This window comes from Alligator sinensis, unplaced genomic scaffold (genome assembly GCF_000455745.1).
Source record: "Alligator sinensis unplaced genomic scaffold, ASM45574v1 scaffold181_1, whole genome shotgun sequence".
In the NCBI taxonomy this organism is placed as follows: Eukaryota; Metazoa; Chordata; order Crocodylia; family Alligatoridae; genus Alligator; species Alligator sinensis.
Genome location: NW_005842022.1, coordinates 1,351,352 through 1,371,805, shown reverse-complemented (window position 1 = coordinate 1,371,805; position 20,454 = coordinate 1,351,352). Strand labels below are relative to the sequence as shown.

Here is a 20,454-nt window from a genome sequence, read left to right as displayed (position 1 = left end):
GAATAAGACAAAACGGTGGATGTTTTCTCTGGTCATACTCTGGCAAATGCCTAATTCAGTGGTAGCTTGTTTAATGCAGGTTCTGATGCTGAAATTTACAGCCTCTGGGTGGATTACAGTACCTGTGCAATGCAGATTTATCATCTACCTCTGCCCTGCAAATTGGAGAAATGGGGCATCAGCATTTGGTACAATATTTTAGGATAGAAAAAAGGGATTACACATACACAAAATAGAAGCTTGTTCTCTGACATTTTAAGAAATGTATAGACATTAATTTGACAATATTTCTAACACAAGTATATATTTGGAAAATATTATGTGTCTTAAATAAAAATAATAAAATTAAGATATTCTTTCTTCTTATTTCTTAATGAGATTTCTCTCATATAGATTACTCTGAAATCTGAATCTTTCATACTCTGAAATATTTCCCCCCTTAAGATGAACATGGAAGAAATCCAGCAATTATGATAATGGATTTGAGACACTTCTCCTATGGTCTGTATTTCATGTGGCAGCTAAATGTTTTATGAAATATGTGTATTAGTATATATGCATAGCCCAAATAGTGCAATGCAATGAACATTCATGGCTCCAGTTGATACTGTAACATGGTATAGAGATTTTTGGGCTTTAGCTGGAAAAATTAGACTCAAGGCAGAGTCATTAAAGCTCCCATTGGTCTCTAAATAACCAAGCTGTCCTTCCCACGTGGATTGGATTAGCTGAGTCAACCTTTTTCCGGACCTTGAAGGAAGGTTCAGTATAGTTTGTGGGTCACAGGTCTTTCCCCTTCATCTTGAACTGGACTAAGGAACAGTATTTATGTTTCTTCCTGAGCTGGTGAGTCAGCCTTACAGAGTCAACAACATATAAAAACAGGCAAAGTCTGACTGATTGCTTCCTTTTACCCCTACAATAAAATCTTGCAAAAAAAATCCATGAACAGAATATCTAAAATGATATTATGATTTTATGGGGGAGGGAGCTGCTTACATATTTGTTTACTGATAAATGGTAACAGAAAGTAAAATGCGATGAACAGGTCAGGCCATTTTTTACCCAAGGCTAATGTACAAACCATTAGCACAGCAAAGTAAGGAAGAAATGGCATCTTGCCAAGCGCACCATTATTCTTGAAGAGTTTCATGTTTTTTCTCATGTTAAATAACTGTATAATGGGGAATACGGTTTTCTCACATCAGGCAATTATTTTGAGTTGTTATAGGGAAAAATCTTCTGAAGTTCAGGCAGGGCAAGATGTCTTTTAACTAACATTTTAAGAACAACACCGTCAACTTTTTTTTTTTTCATATTTCAGTAGGACTTGTACCAGCTTACATAAAGACAGAACTCATTTTACAATATTTTCTTGTTTAACAGAAGCTCCGGTGTGTGCCTCCCACTTCCTTAGCTTTAAAAACATTGCAGAGTTGCATTTGAAATGATAATCGCATTGAGTGATACTACACACAGATTTAGAGGTTAAATTGTGCAGGTTGCTGTGCTTCAACACTGAGCCCGGAAGAGTCAGTCTAGAGTTTGCAAACAACTCCCTGCAAAATTAATTTGAAAAATGTCTCTTGATTTTTTTGTAATGTAGAATGCTTTGAGATATCTATCTATCTAGATATAGATATATATAATGATGTGTGCGCGTAACATTCTACATTTCTATAATATATACATATGAAATTAATAGGAATTCCTATACCTTTGTGGGTTACATTCCTAAAACCCAAGATCCCACCCGTGGCCCCATTACACTTTGGGCTGCGCACTCAGGCCTGCATAGGCAGGCACACAAAGTATGCAGGATTGTGACCCTTAATGCAGTTTTAGGAAGCACCTTTAAATGGAGCTCCAGCTTGACGAGCTAGAACAGGCTCTTCCTTTTAAAAAAGGAATTTTTTGAGTATTCCTAGCCGAATCAGTTCCAAATCCATGAGTCATTCAAGAACCATGTTCAGGGCCCTACAACCGGCAAACATCCTCTGTCCCGCCTGGGGCTTCAGATGTTTCCAAATTTTGGCGGGTATCCAATGCACAGGCCCAAGCCTGGAGGCTTGGGGTTCGGATGCTCCCAAGTTTCACTCACCCTCAGCCCTAGGGCTGCAGAGCAAGCTAGGGAGGAGTCCCCTTTTTCCATAAAGTGGGCATAAAGCCAAGATCTTCCCACTGGAAATGAACATGGAAGGTTTAACTAGGCATTTCCTCTGCAGGCACTACCCCGTGCCAGAACAAAGGTTATGCCCAACGACTATTAGGAAAACCGGCTTAGTGGTCGGTGTTTCCCCTGCCAGGTAGGTGGCAGGGGAACAGGCCCTAACAGGCCCTTCCTGGAAAAAAGACAGTAACCGAAGCCGTACCCCTGTGAGCACGGCCCTCTACTGCTGGCCTCGTCCTGCTCATTGCTGGCCTTTCCTCTATTCCTGTTGCTTTCGCCAGCGCCGCCAATATTTAGCCCTGCCCCGGCTGAGCGCTCCCGTCCGGGTCACGCGCTCGGCGGCGGCTAGCGGGGATCTCCGGAGAAACCAGGGGCCGCGTGTGCGCAGAGAGACTACATGTCCCAACATGCAACGCTCGGCTCGCCTCGCCTCGGCCCCTATGCCCGCCGCCGCGCGCTGCACGCCGGGACGTGTAGTCCCGTCTCTTCCCATGGGCCGCCGCCTCGCCACGCTCCACCGGCCCCGGCGGGGGGAGGTGACGCTGGTGTCACGTGACGCATTTGTTGACTTCCTGGAGGGGGCGCGGGGCCTGGCGTCCGGCGGCGCCTGTGAGCCGGGCCCGGCTATGGCGACCCCGGGGAGGAGGAGCCGCCGGGGAGCGGGGGGTTCCTGCCGCGGCCGGGGCCTGGGCCGGGCCGGGCCGCTGGCAGGGGTGCGACGGACTCGGGATGCGGCCGCGGAGCTGCGAGGAGGCCGGGCCGGAGCGCAGGCACCAGCGCTGCCGGCTCCGTGCTGCGTCGTGCTTTCCTGAGGCGGGGAAGAAGTGGCCGGGGCCGGTGGCTCTCAGCCTCCATAGACTGGAGGCGCCCTCGGAAAATGCCAGGGATTGGCTTTGATTGTTTTTTTTACTACAAGTACTAGAGCAAATTCTCTGTCGCAAATTACTGAGAAAGACCGGAATGCTTTTAACACCATGGGTGTGATGGGTCTGGCTCTCTCCTGTGCGTTGTGTTTGCACACCCAGGGGTGCTTCCATGGCAGGGCACTGGGGTGCTAAAGCTTTTACGATTAAAGCATTTGTCTGGGTCCAAATCGCTTTAGGCACAGGCTGAAAGGTGATCTGCTGAGCGTGTAACAGACTTGGATGAAGGCAGCTCTGTAATGGTGCTATGGAGAGAGTTGCTACCAGGATTGTGTCACTTACCTTCTTAGAAATCGATTAGAAAGCAAAAGCTGCTGATAGTATGGAGTCCAGGTATTTTATGGAGGTGATTTCTCTACCACCTAATTACAGAACCAGCAAGAAGTGATATTATGGCTGTTAAAAAATAACCTTGCATCGAGTGGTAGCAAGTTGACAGTTTATGTTAAATACAAAGATATTTCTAAAAAGGGTTGGTAACCATACCTTTAATTTTTAAAAGGGCAGATGTTGGGTAGCTAAGGGTATATCATGAGCCCTTCAGCTCGCTTAACTTCAGTAATGTTTTAAATGTGGAGGTCATCTGGGATTTATTTTTCTTAGATTAAAGGTGGAAAAAAAGCTGTCTGGAACTTTAATTTCAAACAGTGGGAGAAAACATATAGGGAAGGGCTCCAGGTTTTAACTGAATGAATAATCATCTCAAAAATGGTGTTACAGATGAGCAGAGATCCTATAAGGAGTGGAATAAAAGGCTGAGCAGAAAAGAAAGCTGATTTTTCACAACAGGAGAGTGAAAGGATGGTTAGACTTGCCATAAGTCAAATTGTTACGTCTTTGCAAAAGAAACCAAATAGTAAAAGGTTCTTTAGCCTTAGAAGAAGAAAACAAAGAAAGAAGAAAATGTGCTAATATAAAGATATACTAATATCTGTCAAGATCAGGGTTGAGATAAAAGATAATCTATTTATAGACCAAAAACTCAATGAATATGTGTGGTGACATAGACAGAGGGAGAAAGGCGGGATGCACAGTGATTATGGTACAGGAAACTGCCACATCCACGGAGAAAGCAAAACTTAAACAGTTTAATTGGTTTGAGTTCAGGTGCAAAGTTTAACCTCCATCCCAGGTCCTAAAGAACTAGCACATGACATTGCAATTCCAGTAGCGAGCATTTATAATAAATCTGACAAATTGGGGATGGTGCCATATAACTGCTTTCAAATCGGTGGGGGCAGGTAGAATGCACCTTAGGGTACTGAAGGAATTGGCTGAGATAATTTTGGAGCCTTCGGCTTTCCTCTGCAAGAGCTCCTGAAGGTTGGGTGAGGTCCTGGATAATTGGAAAAGATGGGCCTTTCTTTAACAAAGGGAAGAAGGAGGATCTCGGGAATTACAGCCAGTCTGACCTCAGTGCCTGGAAAGATCATAGAGCAGGTCCTCAAGGAATTGATTGTGAAATACCTACAGGAGAACAGGGTGATCAGGAATAACTAAGATGAGTTTCCCCCAAAGCAAGTCATGCCTGACCAACCTCATTTCCTTTTATGTTATGGTGACAAGTTCTGTAGATTGGGGGAGAGCAGTGGATGAAATGCTTAGACTTTAGCAAGACTTCTGACACTCTCACTCATTAAGAAACTAAGGAAATACAGACTAGACAGAAGTACTGTAAGGTGAATGTATAACTAACTGGTTGGATCATTGTGCTCAAAGAGTAGGCATCAATGGTTCATTGTCTAGCTGGGAGGAGATATTAAGTGGGGTTTCCCAGGGGTGTGTCCCGTGTCTGGTCTTGTTTAATATCATCATTAATGATCTAGATTAGATGGGCCAGATGAGCAGTGCCACATCTATCCATGGGCTGGATCTGGCCACGCAGAGTGGGGGCACAGGGCAGCCCAGCCAAAACCCAGTCCCACAGGGAAAAATGGGGTGCGGCTGGACTATGACCTGCAGTGTGGGCCTTGGGGTTTGGGAATTTGGTGGGAGGGAGGGTGACCGCATCAGTGACCATCACTCCCCTTCTGCCACGTTTCCTACTCCATGAGGGCCAGATGCGATGGCTCCATGGGCTGCATTTGGCCCGTGAGCCAGAGGTTGGGAACCACTGATCTAGATGATGGGACTGAGTACACATTTAGCAAGATTGTGGATAACACCAAACTCAGTGGAGTTGCAGACACTCCAGAGAACAAGGCTAGGACCTAAAATGACCTTTATAAGTGGAACAAATATTCTGAAATCAACCAGATGAAATTCACAGGGACAAGTGCATAGTCCTGCACTTGGGATGGAATATGTGCATGAAGAAGTATAGACTGGGGAATGACTAGCTAGGCTTCAGTACAGCAGACAAGGACCTGGGGGTTACAGTAGACCATAAGCTGAATATGGGGCAACAGTGTGCTGTTGTTGCAAAACAGGCCACCAGCAGTGTCACTTGCAGATAAAGGGAAATGATTCTTCCGCTCTCTTCAGCGCTGGTCAGGGCTCACTTGGAGTACTGTGCCTGGTTTTGGGCCCCACACTTTGCGAAGGATATGGACATTTTGGAAAGAGTCCAATGCAGAGTGACAAAAATGATTAGGGGCCTGGAAGGCAGACTTAGGAGGAAAGGCTGAAGGAACTAGGGTTTAGTTTGGAGAAGAGAAGTCTGAGGAAGGGATTTGAGAACTGTCTTCAAATACCTGAAGGATGATTATAGAAAGAATGAGATAGACTTTTTGCTGTAACCATAGGGGATAAGACAGTTTGAGCAATGGCCTCAAACTGTAGAAGATGAAAAGCATCCAATATAGTGTCATGTGAGAAATTATTGGTTAGAACGGGGTTTGGTAGAAGAATTATTAGGTGAATAAGGAGCTGACTAGAAAAGGAGATCGTGGCCTGCTGAAAAAAGCATATGCAGGATTCAAATTTGAGACCAATATTGCTTAATAGAAGTATTCTAATGAAATCTTGCTGATGTTATAGAATTGACACAGATATGAGAGAAAGGACCTTGAGGACTAGAGTACTAGAAATGAAATGTGACAGAACAAAGTGGAAATGTGTGTAGTGACTAGAAGCAAAGTTTTCTGCTGTGAATTGGGAGTTTGTCGGTTGGAACTGACGGAGAGAGAGTGTGTTAGTTGATCGCAATGTAATCATGAGCCATAAGTGCAATGTAGCTCTTGAAGAGGTAAAAACTAGGGTAGATCATGCAAGGTATTTCTAGTAGAGGTATGGAAGGAATTATTTTTTTATGAGATGCTGTTAATACCTTATATGGCAATACCTTGGACAATTCTAGTTCCTTACGTTCCAGAAAGATGAATTCAAACTGGAATGGGTCGTGGAAGGGCTTCTACCTTTAATCAAGAGAATGCAGTACCAGCCTTATTTAGCAAAATAAAGGCTGAGAGAGAGAGGAGATATGATTATTGTCTGAAGTACTTCACCTAAGCTCTTTTTCAGTTTCCTTATCTGTAAAATGTTTATTTTACTTAAAAATACTTGCATGTTGTTGTTGACTAATATCTGTGAAACTGTTTGAAAAAGAACACAAGGTAGATATTTTCTGTTAATTGTACATTATTCTGAAATTTGATATAAACTTAACATGCATTTGTGCCACGGCCAAAAAAATGTTTAGACTTTCCTGGTATGTGAATTAGTGCTATAAAACTTCTGCTAGAAAAGCTAAGACAGTTTTTATTTGCAGATAAAATAGAAATGTTAGAATAAATTCCCACTTCTTTTCTTTTATAGTCTGAAGAAGAGAAGACTTGTGGGGAGGGAAAAGAAGGGGCAGGAAAACAAAGCTTCAACTCCATGGTTGTTAGAAGAACTCCATGGTTGTTAGAAAGGAAACAAATAACTATTTTTCCTTTCCACTGGGGGCAGGACAAGAAGTAAAGAACTTAAATTACAACAAAAGAAGTTTTAGTTTGGAAGTTCAGAAGAACTTTCTAACTCTCCGAGTGGTTAATTATATAGGAAGACTGTGGAATATCTACCTCTGGCAAGTCTTATGTGAAGCTTACACAAAGGTGTGTCTAGGGTGTTTAGGCAGAAATTACCTTCTATTGAACGAACTGCTGTATTAGGTCCCTTCCAGCCCTGATTTAAATTTTTGTGGTTCTGTACAACAGTGGATTCAGCTGAAGTGTTTGGTTCGAGTCCTTCCTATTCTTTCGCATTATGGACCAGTCAATAGAGAAACTCTTTTGGAGTCTTAATCGTGTGCATCACCTCCTTATCCACTGGTTATCAACAGCTCTATAGCAGTTAGAGCAGTTGTTGACATGGGGAAATTATCATGTTGTATCTTGTTTCATTAAATGTAACCACTATACGCAGTGAGTGGAAATTCTGGGATGAATACATTCTGTAGTGATCCCCAGCAAGCACTCTGTACACCGCCAAATGGTTCATGGACTGTGGTTTGAGAATAGTGACTAATATACGTACAATCACCAGGGCTCCTGGTTTTCTCTGTTTAAAAATCCCAGCTTCTCTAATTAAAACCCCAAAATCTCTGTTTTTCCAAGATTGTGAAATGGAAGAATGTATATAGGTATCAGTTGAACACAATGTCTTATTGATATATTTACAATTTTAAAGCTATTTGGAAGCCTACCAGTGCCTCAATCATTATAATAAAATAAATTCTGAATACCTATATATTTTGGCATTTGATTTTGGTTTTTCTTAATCATAGAAAATCAGAGCTTCCTCTGTCCCCTTCACTCACCAGGATGCAGCTCTAGCTGCGGCTGTCCCTGCCCCACTGCTCTGTTGCACTGAGCAGCCCTGTTATGACAGTGCCCTGCCTCTGCCCATGTCATTGCCCCTCACTCCCGACCTGCAGCCCCTGGTGCTGCTAGTGTCCCTCACTCCCAACCCACAATCCACCCCCTCTCCAGCCCAGCCAGAGGGGAGCCCTCCAGCTGCCCAGGCTACAGAGCCCTGAGCCTGCAGCGGATGGCCCACATCCTCCCCTGTCCCATGCACAAATCTCCCTGGAAGTGTGCAAAACAGCGGGGAGTCAGCCCCTCCCACCAGCCTCCCGACAAGCTGTCTGTAGTTCTGACCTGCTCCCCAGCTGTGCCTTGTGGCCACACATTTCCACCTCAGCTCTGGACCTTGGATACTGCCTCGGCCGGGCAGTGTCCCCAGCCACAGCAGTCAACCCTGCCCCAATCCCTTCCTCACCATAGGAGCCTCAATCTGTCCCCCTGCTCCACCCTCCCACATCACCTATTCCCCCCCCCCCAGCCCTAGACTTAACCTGCAGGCAGCTGCTGGAGCTGCTCTCCACTGCTACCTGGCTGCATTGCTGGCCACATGCAGGTGTCTGCCCGTACCACACATGGACATGGCACCCCTATGTCCCACTCCTTCAGCCCCAAACAGCCCCTTGCAGGTTCCTGCCCACATGCAAGCAGAAATCCGTGGTTTCCTGCATCTTTCTCATTTGAAGGAGAAAATCTGCATTTTTCCATGGCAAACAGAAAACCTGGATCCCTGATATCACCCAGGAACATTCCAGTGACTTTTGTCTGTTCACACATCAGATCTTCCATCACTATCTTAAAAAATAATAGAGTAACAGGATTGTGAGTCATTTCACTACTACTGCAGTAAAGCTGTATCACTAAACTTCCATGCAAGAGCTTCTTAGATATGTTTAATTCCATTTTATTTTCTCATTATTTTAAAAAAATAGCCTTGCAGGGCTCTCCAGCCCAATTTTATCTCCAGCCTAAGCTTTCCCATGAAAATAAAATGGCTTCAGAGCATGGACCTTTTCATGCTGAGAAGCACAAGTCTTTCAGCCCTTTTTTTTGTGCTGTTTCAGCAGTAGTTTTTATAAGAAAGCTAATCCTAGAGAGTAAAGGCCAAATCTTGTCTTTGGTATGGGCACGTAGTTCTTATGTGCTTTTAATAAGATCTTGGTATATGCCTGGGGTTAGAACTTGGGTCTAATTTTAAATATTTCTCAAGAAATAATAAGCAGTCACATAAATTAATGCATAGCTGTTCTATAATCTCAGCAACTGATTATTCCAATACCTTCAGTAATGTTAAATTTATACTTAGCCTTGATTCTTTTTCTATCCCAAACTGATCTGGATAGCAGTAACAGATACATGTCACAACTGAGTTTTGGGTCAGTTGTCCACTGCAAAATGAATCTATCATGATACCTTTCTTATTGAGGACTGCATGCTTTTGTACAGATGGCACTTTTTGACAGTTTCAATAGAAAGATGGTAATCCTGGATCCAGAAACAGACCTAAATTAATTCCTTGAAATTATTTTGCATAAAAATTAAGCAGAATATGCCACAATTTCATGTGTTGCAGGGGTTTTTTTGGTTACCCTTTTCTTTCTCTCCCTTCTATTCCCTTCTCTTCCCTTCTATTCCACGTTTTGTCAGTCTTTTGATAGATATTTTTAACATTAGATTGTAACCTGTTTTGAGATGTTGACAGTGCCATTGTATGTGTGTTTTACAATGCCTAGCACAATTAAAATAACAGTAGTGATCATTTTTACAAAATAATGTCTTAGAGAGGTTTCTTTCCTGCCCTGTAAAGTGTGCCTGCAGCTGTCTTCTGAATATATGCTAATACTTGTTTCAGTTCTGTAATGCTAAATTATAAAAATACAGAAAGACTTTGAAAAGTCTTTCATGGGTGCATTGTGTGGTCATTTTTCAATCATAATGAGTTGTGTTAATTGAACTTTCTCTTTGTATACCTTGCTGTTAGTTTGACTCTATATTCAAAACAGCCAATATGACATTTTTGGCACCATTTCCTATTCATTTGTGTTAGTGCTCTGATGTATGCTTTGGAACCTCACTTGTGCCTTTTTCATGTTCTGAAGGATCATGGTTACTTTGCCCTAAGACACATGAATATTCATGAATATACTATGTATTAACAGAGGTACTAGACTTTTTGTTTTTTAATTTTGCTTCAAGTGCCTGTGATACATGTATTGAAGGTGATTCCAAGCTCAGCTTTTCATCCTTTATCTGGCAGAATGACAGTTCCCAGTGGGGACTTAGTGGCCCCCACTTCCAGTATGAGCCAGAGGCACCTGCATTGTAAAGCTCACCATTTGAGGATAATACATATTCTTGGAAAAAAGTATCTTTCATTTGTTACATAGATGGAATCCATATTCTGTTAGGGAGATATTCTTTACCTAGCTTAGCAACTGCCAATTTTTCCATACATGCTAGAACAAATTTTGCATTGCATTATGTAAGTATGCATCTCTTCACTGAGTTACAAAATCAGGAATTGTTCCCCTGTCTACTGTGGCACCACAGTTGAATAAAAGGACTATAATAAGTATTGTCACATTTGAATTTGTTAATGGATATGTATTTATGGTTGTAGCAGGGAAAAGGTATAGGTATATTTTTCAATAATAAGAGTTCCTTGGGCAAAAATAGAAAACTTTCCTCTTGATGCTGACAGTCTGGTATTTTAGTGTTACACAAGTTCTTATAGTCTTTAAATTGATTAAAGTTCAATTTTTTTTTGTTGACTTGCAAAAGTTCCAGCAGATATTACTTGGAATATACAAGTTTTCATGAACAGCATTTAGAAGTTTATGGTTCATTATCTTTGTATAATCTTGTTCGTATGTTTAAGACTCTGCAAGAAAAACACAGCAAATAATCAAAGCTGATATTTATAAGGCTTAATACGGCATGAAGAGTGTGGATGTAGTCGGGTGTTTCCATAATAACTTGAGCATTAGTATGAAAAATGGATTCCTTGTTCTCTCTAAATATAAGGTGTCATCATAAGTAACAAGACAAGACAAACAAAAAATATCCTGCAGAAACCTTTGGGCTTCTAACCTGTTGCTGCTTTTGATGTGTATCTTGGTGAGAATTTAACAGTATTATCTCTCTCTCTCAAACAGCTGTCATGGATGAGCCAGGAGAAGATGACATATATATTTTGAAACATGAAAAAGCAGACAGTGCTCATAGAAGAGATGCAGATATTCCTATTTCAGTGTATACAGGAGATGAGTCTGTTGCTTCACATTTTGCCCTTGTTACTGCTTATGAAGATATCAAGAAACGACTAAAGGAGACTGAGAAGGAGAACTCAGTATTAAAGAAAAGAGTAAGAGTCTTAGAAGAAAAGGTAAAAAAAATATTGCACATATTTCCTTGTAATGGTGAGACTAATTTGTCCTTGATATTTTGAATGAATAATGAAATGGATGAGTCATGTTGGAATACAATTAATTCTTTAGATAAGAATACTATTTCATAGTAAGCTTTTAGTATGCTTAGTCCCTAAATAGATATGTTTTACTTTTCTCTGATGCAGTCTAGTTCTCCTTGATTTTATAGAGAATGGACAAACTTTTGCTACTTTAAAAGGGGAGAGGAGCTGCTGCCTGAGCGCACACAGCAACTGTTATGATGTAGCTGTTACATCTGTATGATCCTGCTATATTAAAAATTAACTAAATTGCCCTAACTTCGACCCTGAATGAAGCAGACTGAAGTTGGAACAGTTTTGCTCTGCCTGCATCTCTACAGAAAAATGCACACATAAAAGTTGCACCAGAGCAGATCAGTATCCTTTAATATTGTTACAACTGTTACATCTGTCTATAGTCTATACCGTTATTCTTATTTCAGTTGTGCTTTCTTGCTTCCTTCTAAACAGCGTGAGGTGGATGAGGGAGGTCATTTATTGTTACCTTCTGGTTTGTGGGAGACTTGGATAGGCTTCAAAGGGGGAAGGGGAGCCGATGCTCTCCTTCTGAAGCTACTCCAAGTGTACATTTTTCTTGGGTTTTCCAATTTGTTTCCAGTCTAAATTGGGGAAGTCTAGCTCCAATTTAGCTTTATAAGATCCTGCTCCAAAGAAGCCGTGGCATGGTTTATCTGTCCCTTAGCCATGAAATTTGGGCCTTGAAAAGTCTTCCCGACAAGCAAGAATCCTGGTTTTCTCTGACAAAAATCATGAAATCTGTGATTAACATTAAAGGCCCTTTCCTCCCCCCCCTTTTTCCCCCCCCCCCACAACCCTCCCAGTCACACTTGTTTTCCTCTGTCCCACCCCCCAGCCCTGCCAGAGGGGGGGCCTCCAGCTGCCAGGGCTGCAGGGCCAGGGACCTGGGTCCACAGACCCCTGGCTGCGCCCCCCCCCCCCCCATGAGGCAGCAGCTGCTGCAGTGGAAAGAAACCCAGCTCTACCCCCCTCCTTCCTTCTGTGGGCTCATGTGGGTGGGGCTAGCTCTCTGCTGCGTGCACCCCTGGGGGCGGGGGGGGGCAGGAGGGACCCTGGATATCCAGGGGTCAAAAAACCCATGGAGGAAAAAAAGCGGAGCAGTGCTTGTATGGGCAGTGCATCCTTGCAGCACAGAGAACACCAGATTGTGCAGTATGTGGTGCTGCAGCCCTGTTTTGCGGTACCACATATCGCATGGCTGCACTCATTTGGATGCGCCCAATCTATTTTGGTGGCTAGGATAACTGGATGGTGAGAAATATTCTGTCATCCCTTTGTCTTTGAGTTTTAAATTTCAAAGTTTGGGGACAAGTATGGTTAAAATAGTTTGCTTATGGATTTTCATTTGATTCAAATACAGCAAAAGCTTTGTAATCTGGCACCCATGGGGAATGGGGGGTGCCAGATAACAAAATATGCTGGTTAATTGAGAGGCCCAAACAGGTGTCTTTGCCTGTTTGGGCTGCTGCTTCTCCTGCCGCACCTGGGGCATCGCTGACCCTCCCACAGGCCCCATGGGCCCCGAGGGACAGGGAGGTGGGCCCCACGCAGGCTGCTGTGCCCCGGGCCATGAGGGCTTGGCTGCGGAGGCTATTTTCCCCTGGGCCATGTAGGCTCGGCAAAACTGGAAGTGCCACAGTGGGCACTTCTGGTTTCACGTTTACCTTACAAGCAGGTGTGCCGGTTAATAGAGCATGCCAGCTTGTAAAGTGCTGGTTAAGGCAATTTTTACTGTACTTACATTTAGATACCTTTCTTAAAGTTCTGGATGAATTGTGTTTTACTGATGAAGAATTAAAGAGGGTACTTAAACAATTGAAAGAATAGAAACATTTAAATGCATTGTCCACTAAAAGTTATAAAAAAGCATGGGGAGAAGTTTCCTGCATGTGATTGCTTTCCTGTTTCCTTCTGACACGGGTCAGGAGGAGGAAAACTTGAATCCAAGTTTACCTTCAAATTGCTAAGTTTGAACAAATACTCTAGAATGTGCAACCTCAGAGAACTAATATGTCAAATTTAACACCTGTTCTTAAGAGCTTCTACCAACAAGTCCAAAATAGATATCTGTATTTTTTGGTTTTACAGCTTTGGGATGCTAGTATGAAGTCTTTCAAGAGCTGGAACAGTCCATAAAATGTCACTGGATTGTTTTGAGTGACTTTACAATCATTTCAGTTTGGGGAAAATGAAAACCCAATATAGAATTTTTTACATGCATATAAAGAGTCTGTTTTAAAGAAAGTTATGCTTAGGTATGCTCCTGGTAGTATGATAAAAAATATTTATATAAAGCTATTCTTGCAGGGCTATTCTGGGCTTGAGTTGCATGCATACACGATTCCATTTTAAAGCAAGATTAATGCTATCCATATTTGCAACTTAATCTTCAGTATTTTTGAGCACCTAACAGTAAACTCTTGAATCCTTGAGTAACAGCCATCTAGGTATGTGCACATATCCACATTGGTTGGATTGATCCAGATAATAGCTACCACAAAGTAATTCATGGGTGTGTGCAATCTTAGTTAACTGTTGAATTGACAGAGCAGCTACCTCTTGTTACAGCAAGAGTCATGTTACAGCATGGGTTATTTCCCCAAATAATCTAAACATGAGAAAATAAATATTCTGATTTTTGGAATTTTTCCCTAAGGAGAGAGCTGTCCAGTACTTAACCCAGTTATCATCTTTTAATAGATTTTTAAGATCCCAAAGGGACCCTTATTATCTCATCTAACTTTAATTACAGGCCAAAGAATCTATTCAATTATCTGGGTGTTGTTTTCCTGCAAACCAAGTTCTCCTCCTGTTAAGTGCTTTTACAAAATTATCAGTGCTTCTGTGCCCAGTTTGTACTTCTAGAGCACATGCTTCTTTGAAAGATCAAGAGACTGATATCTGGCCTGTAAACCTTGTATTTTGAGATGGTTATAAATAGATTTCTACACCCTGACCTTCCAGCTTGTATGTACTTGAGCATGCACGAGCTCTTTCTCTCTCTTTTCCTGTCTATAAACTCAATTGCTTTGCCTGCTGACCCAGCAGCTGCATTCTTGGCATGGCAGGGGCTGGCATGAGACTAGTGTGAATAGATGAGACTAGATAAATAGTTGCTTTCTAAACTTTTTGTTTCATAAAAAATTACATGACATGAGTTAGTGGCCCAGAATATGAAACTATGCCTTTAGTTTTAATATATAACGATGGTTTGCTAGGCAAATGTGGAATGTTAAAGGTATTCAGATGAAGATTATTTTTTTTGCTTCTTAAACTTTAGCTCCTTGGTTCCCGATTGGAAGAAGAAACTCGCTCAGTTGGATGTGAGCAAGTAAACAAGGCCTATCAGGCCTATCGAGAAGCCTGCATTGACAGGGAGAATTTGAAAAGCAAACTGGATAAAATGGTATGTCCATTTAGGTAACGAGTTAATTGATGTATGTCATACAATTAAAGTGCTAGCAGTAAATATATAATAGAGGGAGTTTTGGATTCTTTCTATTTGTTACAGACTTGCATGTTGTCACTTGTTTAGACTTTTATAGCAATGTAAAATACACTTTGGTGTAGTTGTGCATACAAATGAAAACTGAATAGTTTTATATTGCATGTACCTTTTTTCCTGTTGACCTAGATTTAATATTGCAACCAGTCCAAAAAAAGCATTCAAGTATTTTAAATGTTTGCTGTAAAGAAACGGAACTGATAGACTCTGTATCGCAAGTCTTGACAAGCTTTTCTTGAACTAGGTAAAAGAGAACACAGAATCCTTGAAAATCTTGAATGAGCAATTGCAGTCCAAAGAAGTAGAGCTTCTACAGCTAAGAACTGAAGTGGAAACTCAACAGGGTATGCTTTTTGGTTATTCTGCTTGAACTTATGACTGTAAATGTGTCAGCATATGCAGTTCAGAACATCAAGAGCTTTTAGACTGTACAGCGCTGGGATTCCTTTGCTGAGCCTGATCGCGTAGTCCACTCTAATGGACAATCTTCAGTTAGCATGTTGTATGTTTCTACATACGTTAATTTTCACACTGGCTTGTTGCATTACAAGCAGCTTCCAAGTGAGAGCTGAGATAGGTATGCCACATATTCACTGCCCCCATTTTTTCAATAACTTTTATTAAATGAAGAGCAGAAGTACTGTATTTTTGTGCATATATCCCATGGGTTATGCACAATTTTACAAAAAAAAAATAAAAAACGGTGGGTGTGGGCTATGCATGGGTGCGGGCTATGCAGGCAACTCCAAGCCAAGCGGCGCCTCCCCACTGGGCCCCGGCGGTGGTGCAGGCGGGCTGGGAGGCCACGGCAGGCCTTGTCCTCCGGCTCCTCGCCCACAGGTGCAGCTGCCGCCTGCCAGGGCATGTAGCGGATGCCCAGTGATGCCTCCCCACTGGGCCTGGGCAGGCCGGGCTGTGCTGCCAGGGCGGGGGGCGGTGGCGCGGGTGGGCTGGGGGGCCGCGGCGGGGCCTCACCCTCCGTCTCCTCGCCTGGGGCCACCGCCATGGCCACCACCTGCCGGGGCATTTAGTGGACACCCAGCGGTGCCTCTGGGGCCCAGCGGGGAGACGCCGCTTGGCTTGGACTCCTCACCCTCCATCTCCTTCTTGCCCAGGGGCACCTCCTCGCCCGGGGGTGCGGGGAATACACGGGTGCGGGGTATGCATGGCTTATTTTTCGAAAACGCAATTTTCCGCAGGTTATACATGGGTATGGGTTATACCAGTGTGCGGGGTATATGCGCGAAAATAATCAGTTTCTCCTTGTTAAATATACATTTGCTCATAGCATCTAATCTCAAATCATTTGTAACAGTTGTGGATACAGTAGCTCTTTCTTGGTTTTTTTGCAAGATCTTGTTTCAGGAAGTTATACTGAAATACTAGTTCATTTTAGAGATGAAGAAGGTATCAAATTAGAGATTAGAAATTGTTTTGGTTTCATCCTAATACTACTTATCTTGCCAGGGAAGAGTTTTATTTATAGGGTATATTTATAGACCAGAATAACAGGTCATTTTCTTCACCATTCTGGGGAATGATGCACAAGTCTTTTACAAATCAATAGGAGAATAGTTTGTAGGATGCATTATGATGAGGCAGGTAACTCTTTTCAAGAACTTTATATTTTTAAAGTAATGTAGTGTGAGGAAGAGAACAAGGTAAAAACTTGTTTTTAAAGTTGAGGCATAGGAAGATATATATATGTCTGAGGTTTCAGATTCTACACAGACATTATGAAGGCTAAATCCCAAGTACAAATGGCATATACATGACACATTGAAGAGTTTATATCTTCCATGCCTGGATCATACTACCTTATTTAGAAAGGATAAGAGGATAGTAGGATATGCTTTTAAAAAAGGCAATTTGCAGAGTTATGGCTTAAATCCCACCCTAATGAGTCATCTAACTATATGCAAATTATTTTTCTTCACATTATGATAATTCTGTTTAGAAACTTGATTCAAAATCTTTTCAAATTCTATCTTCCATGTTTGCTTATTCTGATAATTATTCTTGCTATGGGAGTACTATACTGTCAGAATGCTTCATTTTGTAGTATTTTTGTCAAGAACTGAATTGATATTAGGATGATCTTGGGGGTCAGAGAAGAATGGGCTTTTATTAGCTAATTTACGTAAGTTACCTGGATAGTGTGTATGGTTTCCTTTTTTTTTTTCTCTTCTTTTAAATCAAGATGTGTGACACCTTTTTTGCTCAGTAGCATCTTTTGCACCTCTGCTTGGGGTTGCCCATTAAATGTAATCAGGAAGAACTAGTAAATTTTAGTATTGTGTAAAACTAACAGGGAATAGGTTCATGTTTTCAGATGTTGTTGGCTGTATGCAAGCTTGCACACTTCATTTGCACATTTTAACTCCCAACTGTTATTTGATACTAGACCTGATTTGCGTCCTTTCTTATTTTCTACTCCTTCAATCTGTGTTTGCATTAAGACATTTATTAGCTTCTCCATCGCTTATGCTGGAAAATACTGTGAAATAAATTAAAGGGACATGGGGCTGTAAGACGCTATTTTCTGAGCCATGCAAAATAAGTTCCTTGTACAAGAAGCATTAGATATGGGGGAATAAAAGGAGATGAGGAATCATGGATTTTGATTAACTGACGTGTGTGTTATTAAAGAGGGGACACTTACATTTTTTTAAACTGACTTCTCATTAATGAAAACAATAAGAATCTGATTCCTTTTCGACTTGTGTGGGTATTCAACCTAGATGACTTAATTTTCAAGCCTTATAGTAAGGGTTGCAATCAATCTTTATTGCTTTTCTTATAGTGATGAGAAATCTAAACTGTACCCCATCTAGCTGGGAAATAGAGAAGCTGAATAGTGACCTAAAAGTGCACAGTCTGGAACAGGATCTAGAAAAACTGAAGAAAGAATGCAACAGTCTCAGAAAGGAACTACAGAAATCTGTGCAGAAGGTACTGCTGCATTCTAGAATTTGAATATTAATGTCTTGTAATAGTTTGTAAGATTAAGCTGGTATTATTTATAATATGGAATCTCGACGTTCTACCCGTCCTCCCTTTTAAGTTAGAAATCTATGGGGAAAAATAGATTTGTATTTATCATGCATGTTACAAATGAAAAGGGAATGCCTTTTATTAGTAAAATGTAATAAACCTAATCTTCACATGGAATTATTTACCTCCTGAAAACAATGCAGTATTCAAGGTATTGGTAGCAGGTCTGTTGGGTTGCCTGACATTTCCTAGTGTAAAGCCTTTTTTTTCAGATGCTATGAAAGTTTGTCATGGTAACTATGACAAACTTTAAATGTTCAGGCTGAAATTTTACATGCTGACTTGTCTGCCCTAGGTTGAAATTTTCCAGATAATGCACCCAGATAGTTTAATCCATTTCTGAGAGTGGTGCTAGAGGAAATGTCTTGTTCCTGTCAAAGTGCTAAGTGCCTTTTGCTTTGAATAGTTGTAGTACCTGCTTGTTGAGGGGTAAGAGCTTGGAATTTGATAGAGAGCCTTTGTGTTAGAGAGAGGTCTTCAGTCATCCCTGTGAAAATCCCCCCCGGATTCGGCTAAGTTTTTAATTTTTGAAAAATCAAGTTCAGACATGACCAGTAGAGACTACTTAAGCACCTAAAATTTCTGAAGTCTCTCTGTGTATTGGGCATTCTTGGGTCTCCTTTGCCTCCTAATAGTGAACTGACTTACCCTGTGGGGATAGTGTACATACAAGTGAGCCTGCTGTAGTGCAGAGCTACATGAGTGAGACTGCACACATGAGAATTAAGGTTTCTTCTGCAAACTTAATTTGGATACATGCATTATGATGGAGTAATCATGTGGTCACACATTATTTTTTCATAGGACTTTTGCCTCTTTGAAAGCACAGGGTAGCTTGTACTCACTGAGTCAGCAGCACTCCAATGTTTTGTTCTCTCATTATTCATTGTTTAGCCTCTTTGTCCTCTTTCACTGAATGCTTTGCAAATCCTGCTCTGAAGACAAAATTTTTCTTTCCTCATGGCTTTTTAAGTCAGTCCTTACTACACTATCTGGCTATTTTAGAAAAGTCTATAGAAATAAAAGTAATACAGTAGAAACTGGATACTTCACAGGGTTAGGGTTCTTATCACTTACAAATGTGAGCATTGGCAAAGTAACTGGTGGTATACAAAGCTGCAGCAAAAAGCTACATGGGACCTTTGAGGTGCTCCAGCTATTCACTGGCTTATTTTAAAGGGTACTGATTCTGCAATCAGTTGTGCAGGTTATCCTTAAGTGGGTAACATTGTAAACCAGTTGGAAATGAATGATACTGCTTTTATATATTCCTACTGTACTCTATGTATTTTATTGTACTAAGATCCTGTTTTTTACATCTAGGCAGCCAAAACCAACCACGAGTTGTTAGAGCTTTGATTCAGGTTCAAGCAGTTGAAGCCTCATGTAGTAATTCATGCTTGTTCTCTTAGAAGTGCTGAAGTCAGTCACTCTAAGACTTTTCAGAACATCGTGGTCCAAAATACAGCGTCCATATTTTTACATCTTTAAAAAAAATGTAGAATAGAACAGTTATCAAACTAAAACCTGATTTTGACATTGTTCATTACGTGCAGTATCCTGTCCAAAAGTGGTGTCTTAAAACTGTGGACCATTTTGAGTATTTCCTGCGTGAGTGCATATCAGATGAACTGATATAAATGTTCTGTTTGTCCAGTGCTATGCCAGTGGTATAGGAAGTGGACTAAACTGCTGTAACAAACAGACAGTATAACTATGTTAGTTCAGTGTTGTTATCTAAGACTTTTTAAGAGTCCAGAATATGGCTTTTGTATTTATTTATTTTTTTAAACCTTTAAAAAGGTTTACTTTACAATATAAATATTAGATTAATTAGTTACTGGTTGTCTTAAAGCTCCTGCAGATCCCAGAGTGTGTGCTGCTGCTGTTTTCCCTTCCCCTGGCCTGGAACTGTGCAAAAGCACGGGCTCTGGCCAGACCCTATACTGACCAATTGATGAGCTCGGAGCATCCGGGCATCCTGGTATCCAAGATTATGGCAATGGATTCAGCCACATCCCCTTCAGCTGTGTGGCACATGTGCAGAGAGCTGTCTTCGCTGCAGATATTCTAAATGCAGCTATGTGTTCCTGTTATTAAAATGAAATGCATCTAAACGCAAGACGCGGATGAAACAGTATTGAAGTTCTTTGTCCTAAAGAGGGCATGCTAACTTAATTTTGTCCATATTTTGAATTTCCTATTGTTTTAATATTTATGGGAATTCAATTTGACTTCAGCTGGTAAAGATTAAGCATTCATTAACATAGCAGTGTCTATGGTATATAGCTGGGCTTTTGGTTGTAGCTGTGTTGGTCTAAGGGCATGGGCAGGCAAGGTTCTTTGAGTAGATGTAATATCTTTTATTAGACCAACTGAGTAGTTGGAAAGGATATTGCATCTATACTAAGAGCCTTGCCTGCCTATGGTTATATAGGTCTGGGGGTACTTGAGAAGGCCCTAGGGGGTATGGGTGGGGACTGAGTGCCGCTCTGTACCATCCTGCACTTCTGCACAGGTGCTGCCCGCCT

The 20,454-nt window shown here is 41.5% G+C and overlaps 1 protein-coding gene across 4 annotated transcripts in view; it reads left to right on the top strand.

Annotated features, from left to right (window-relative positions):
- AZI2 (5-azacytidine induced 2) overlaps positions 1-20,454 on the top strand; it is a 57,163-nt gene that overhangs the window by 12,804 nt on the left and 23,905 nt on the right. For 3 of the 4 annotated variants that reach the window (XM_025202341.1, XM_025202339.1, XM_025202340.1), the window contains 4 exons: positions 11,033-11,262; positions 14,645-14,770; positions 15,114-15,213; positions 17,673-17,821. In XM_025202341.1, coding sequence (XP_025058126.1) covers positions 11,038-11,262; positions 14,645-14,770; positions 15,114-15,213; positions 17,673-17,821 — 600 coding nt within the window. In that variant the 5' untranslated portion in view covers positions 11,033-11,037. Of the gene's footprint in view, positions 1-11,032; positions 11,263-12,250; positions 13,620-14,644; positions 14,771-15,113; positions 15,214-17,672; positions 17,822-20,454 lie in introns of those variants that run through there. The other variant, XM_025202342.1, reaches the window with a different exon arrangement.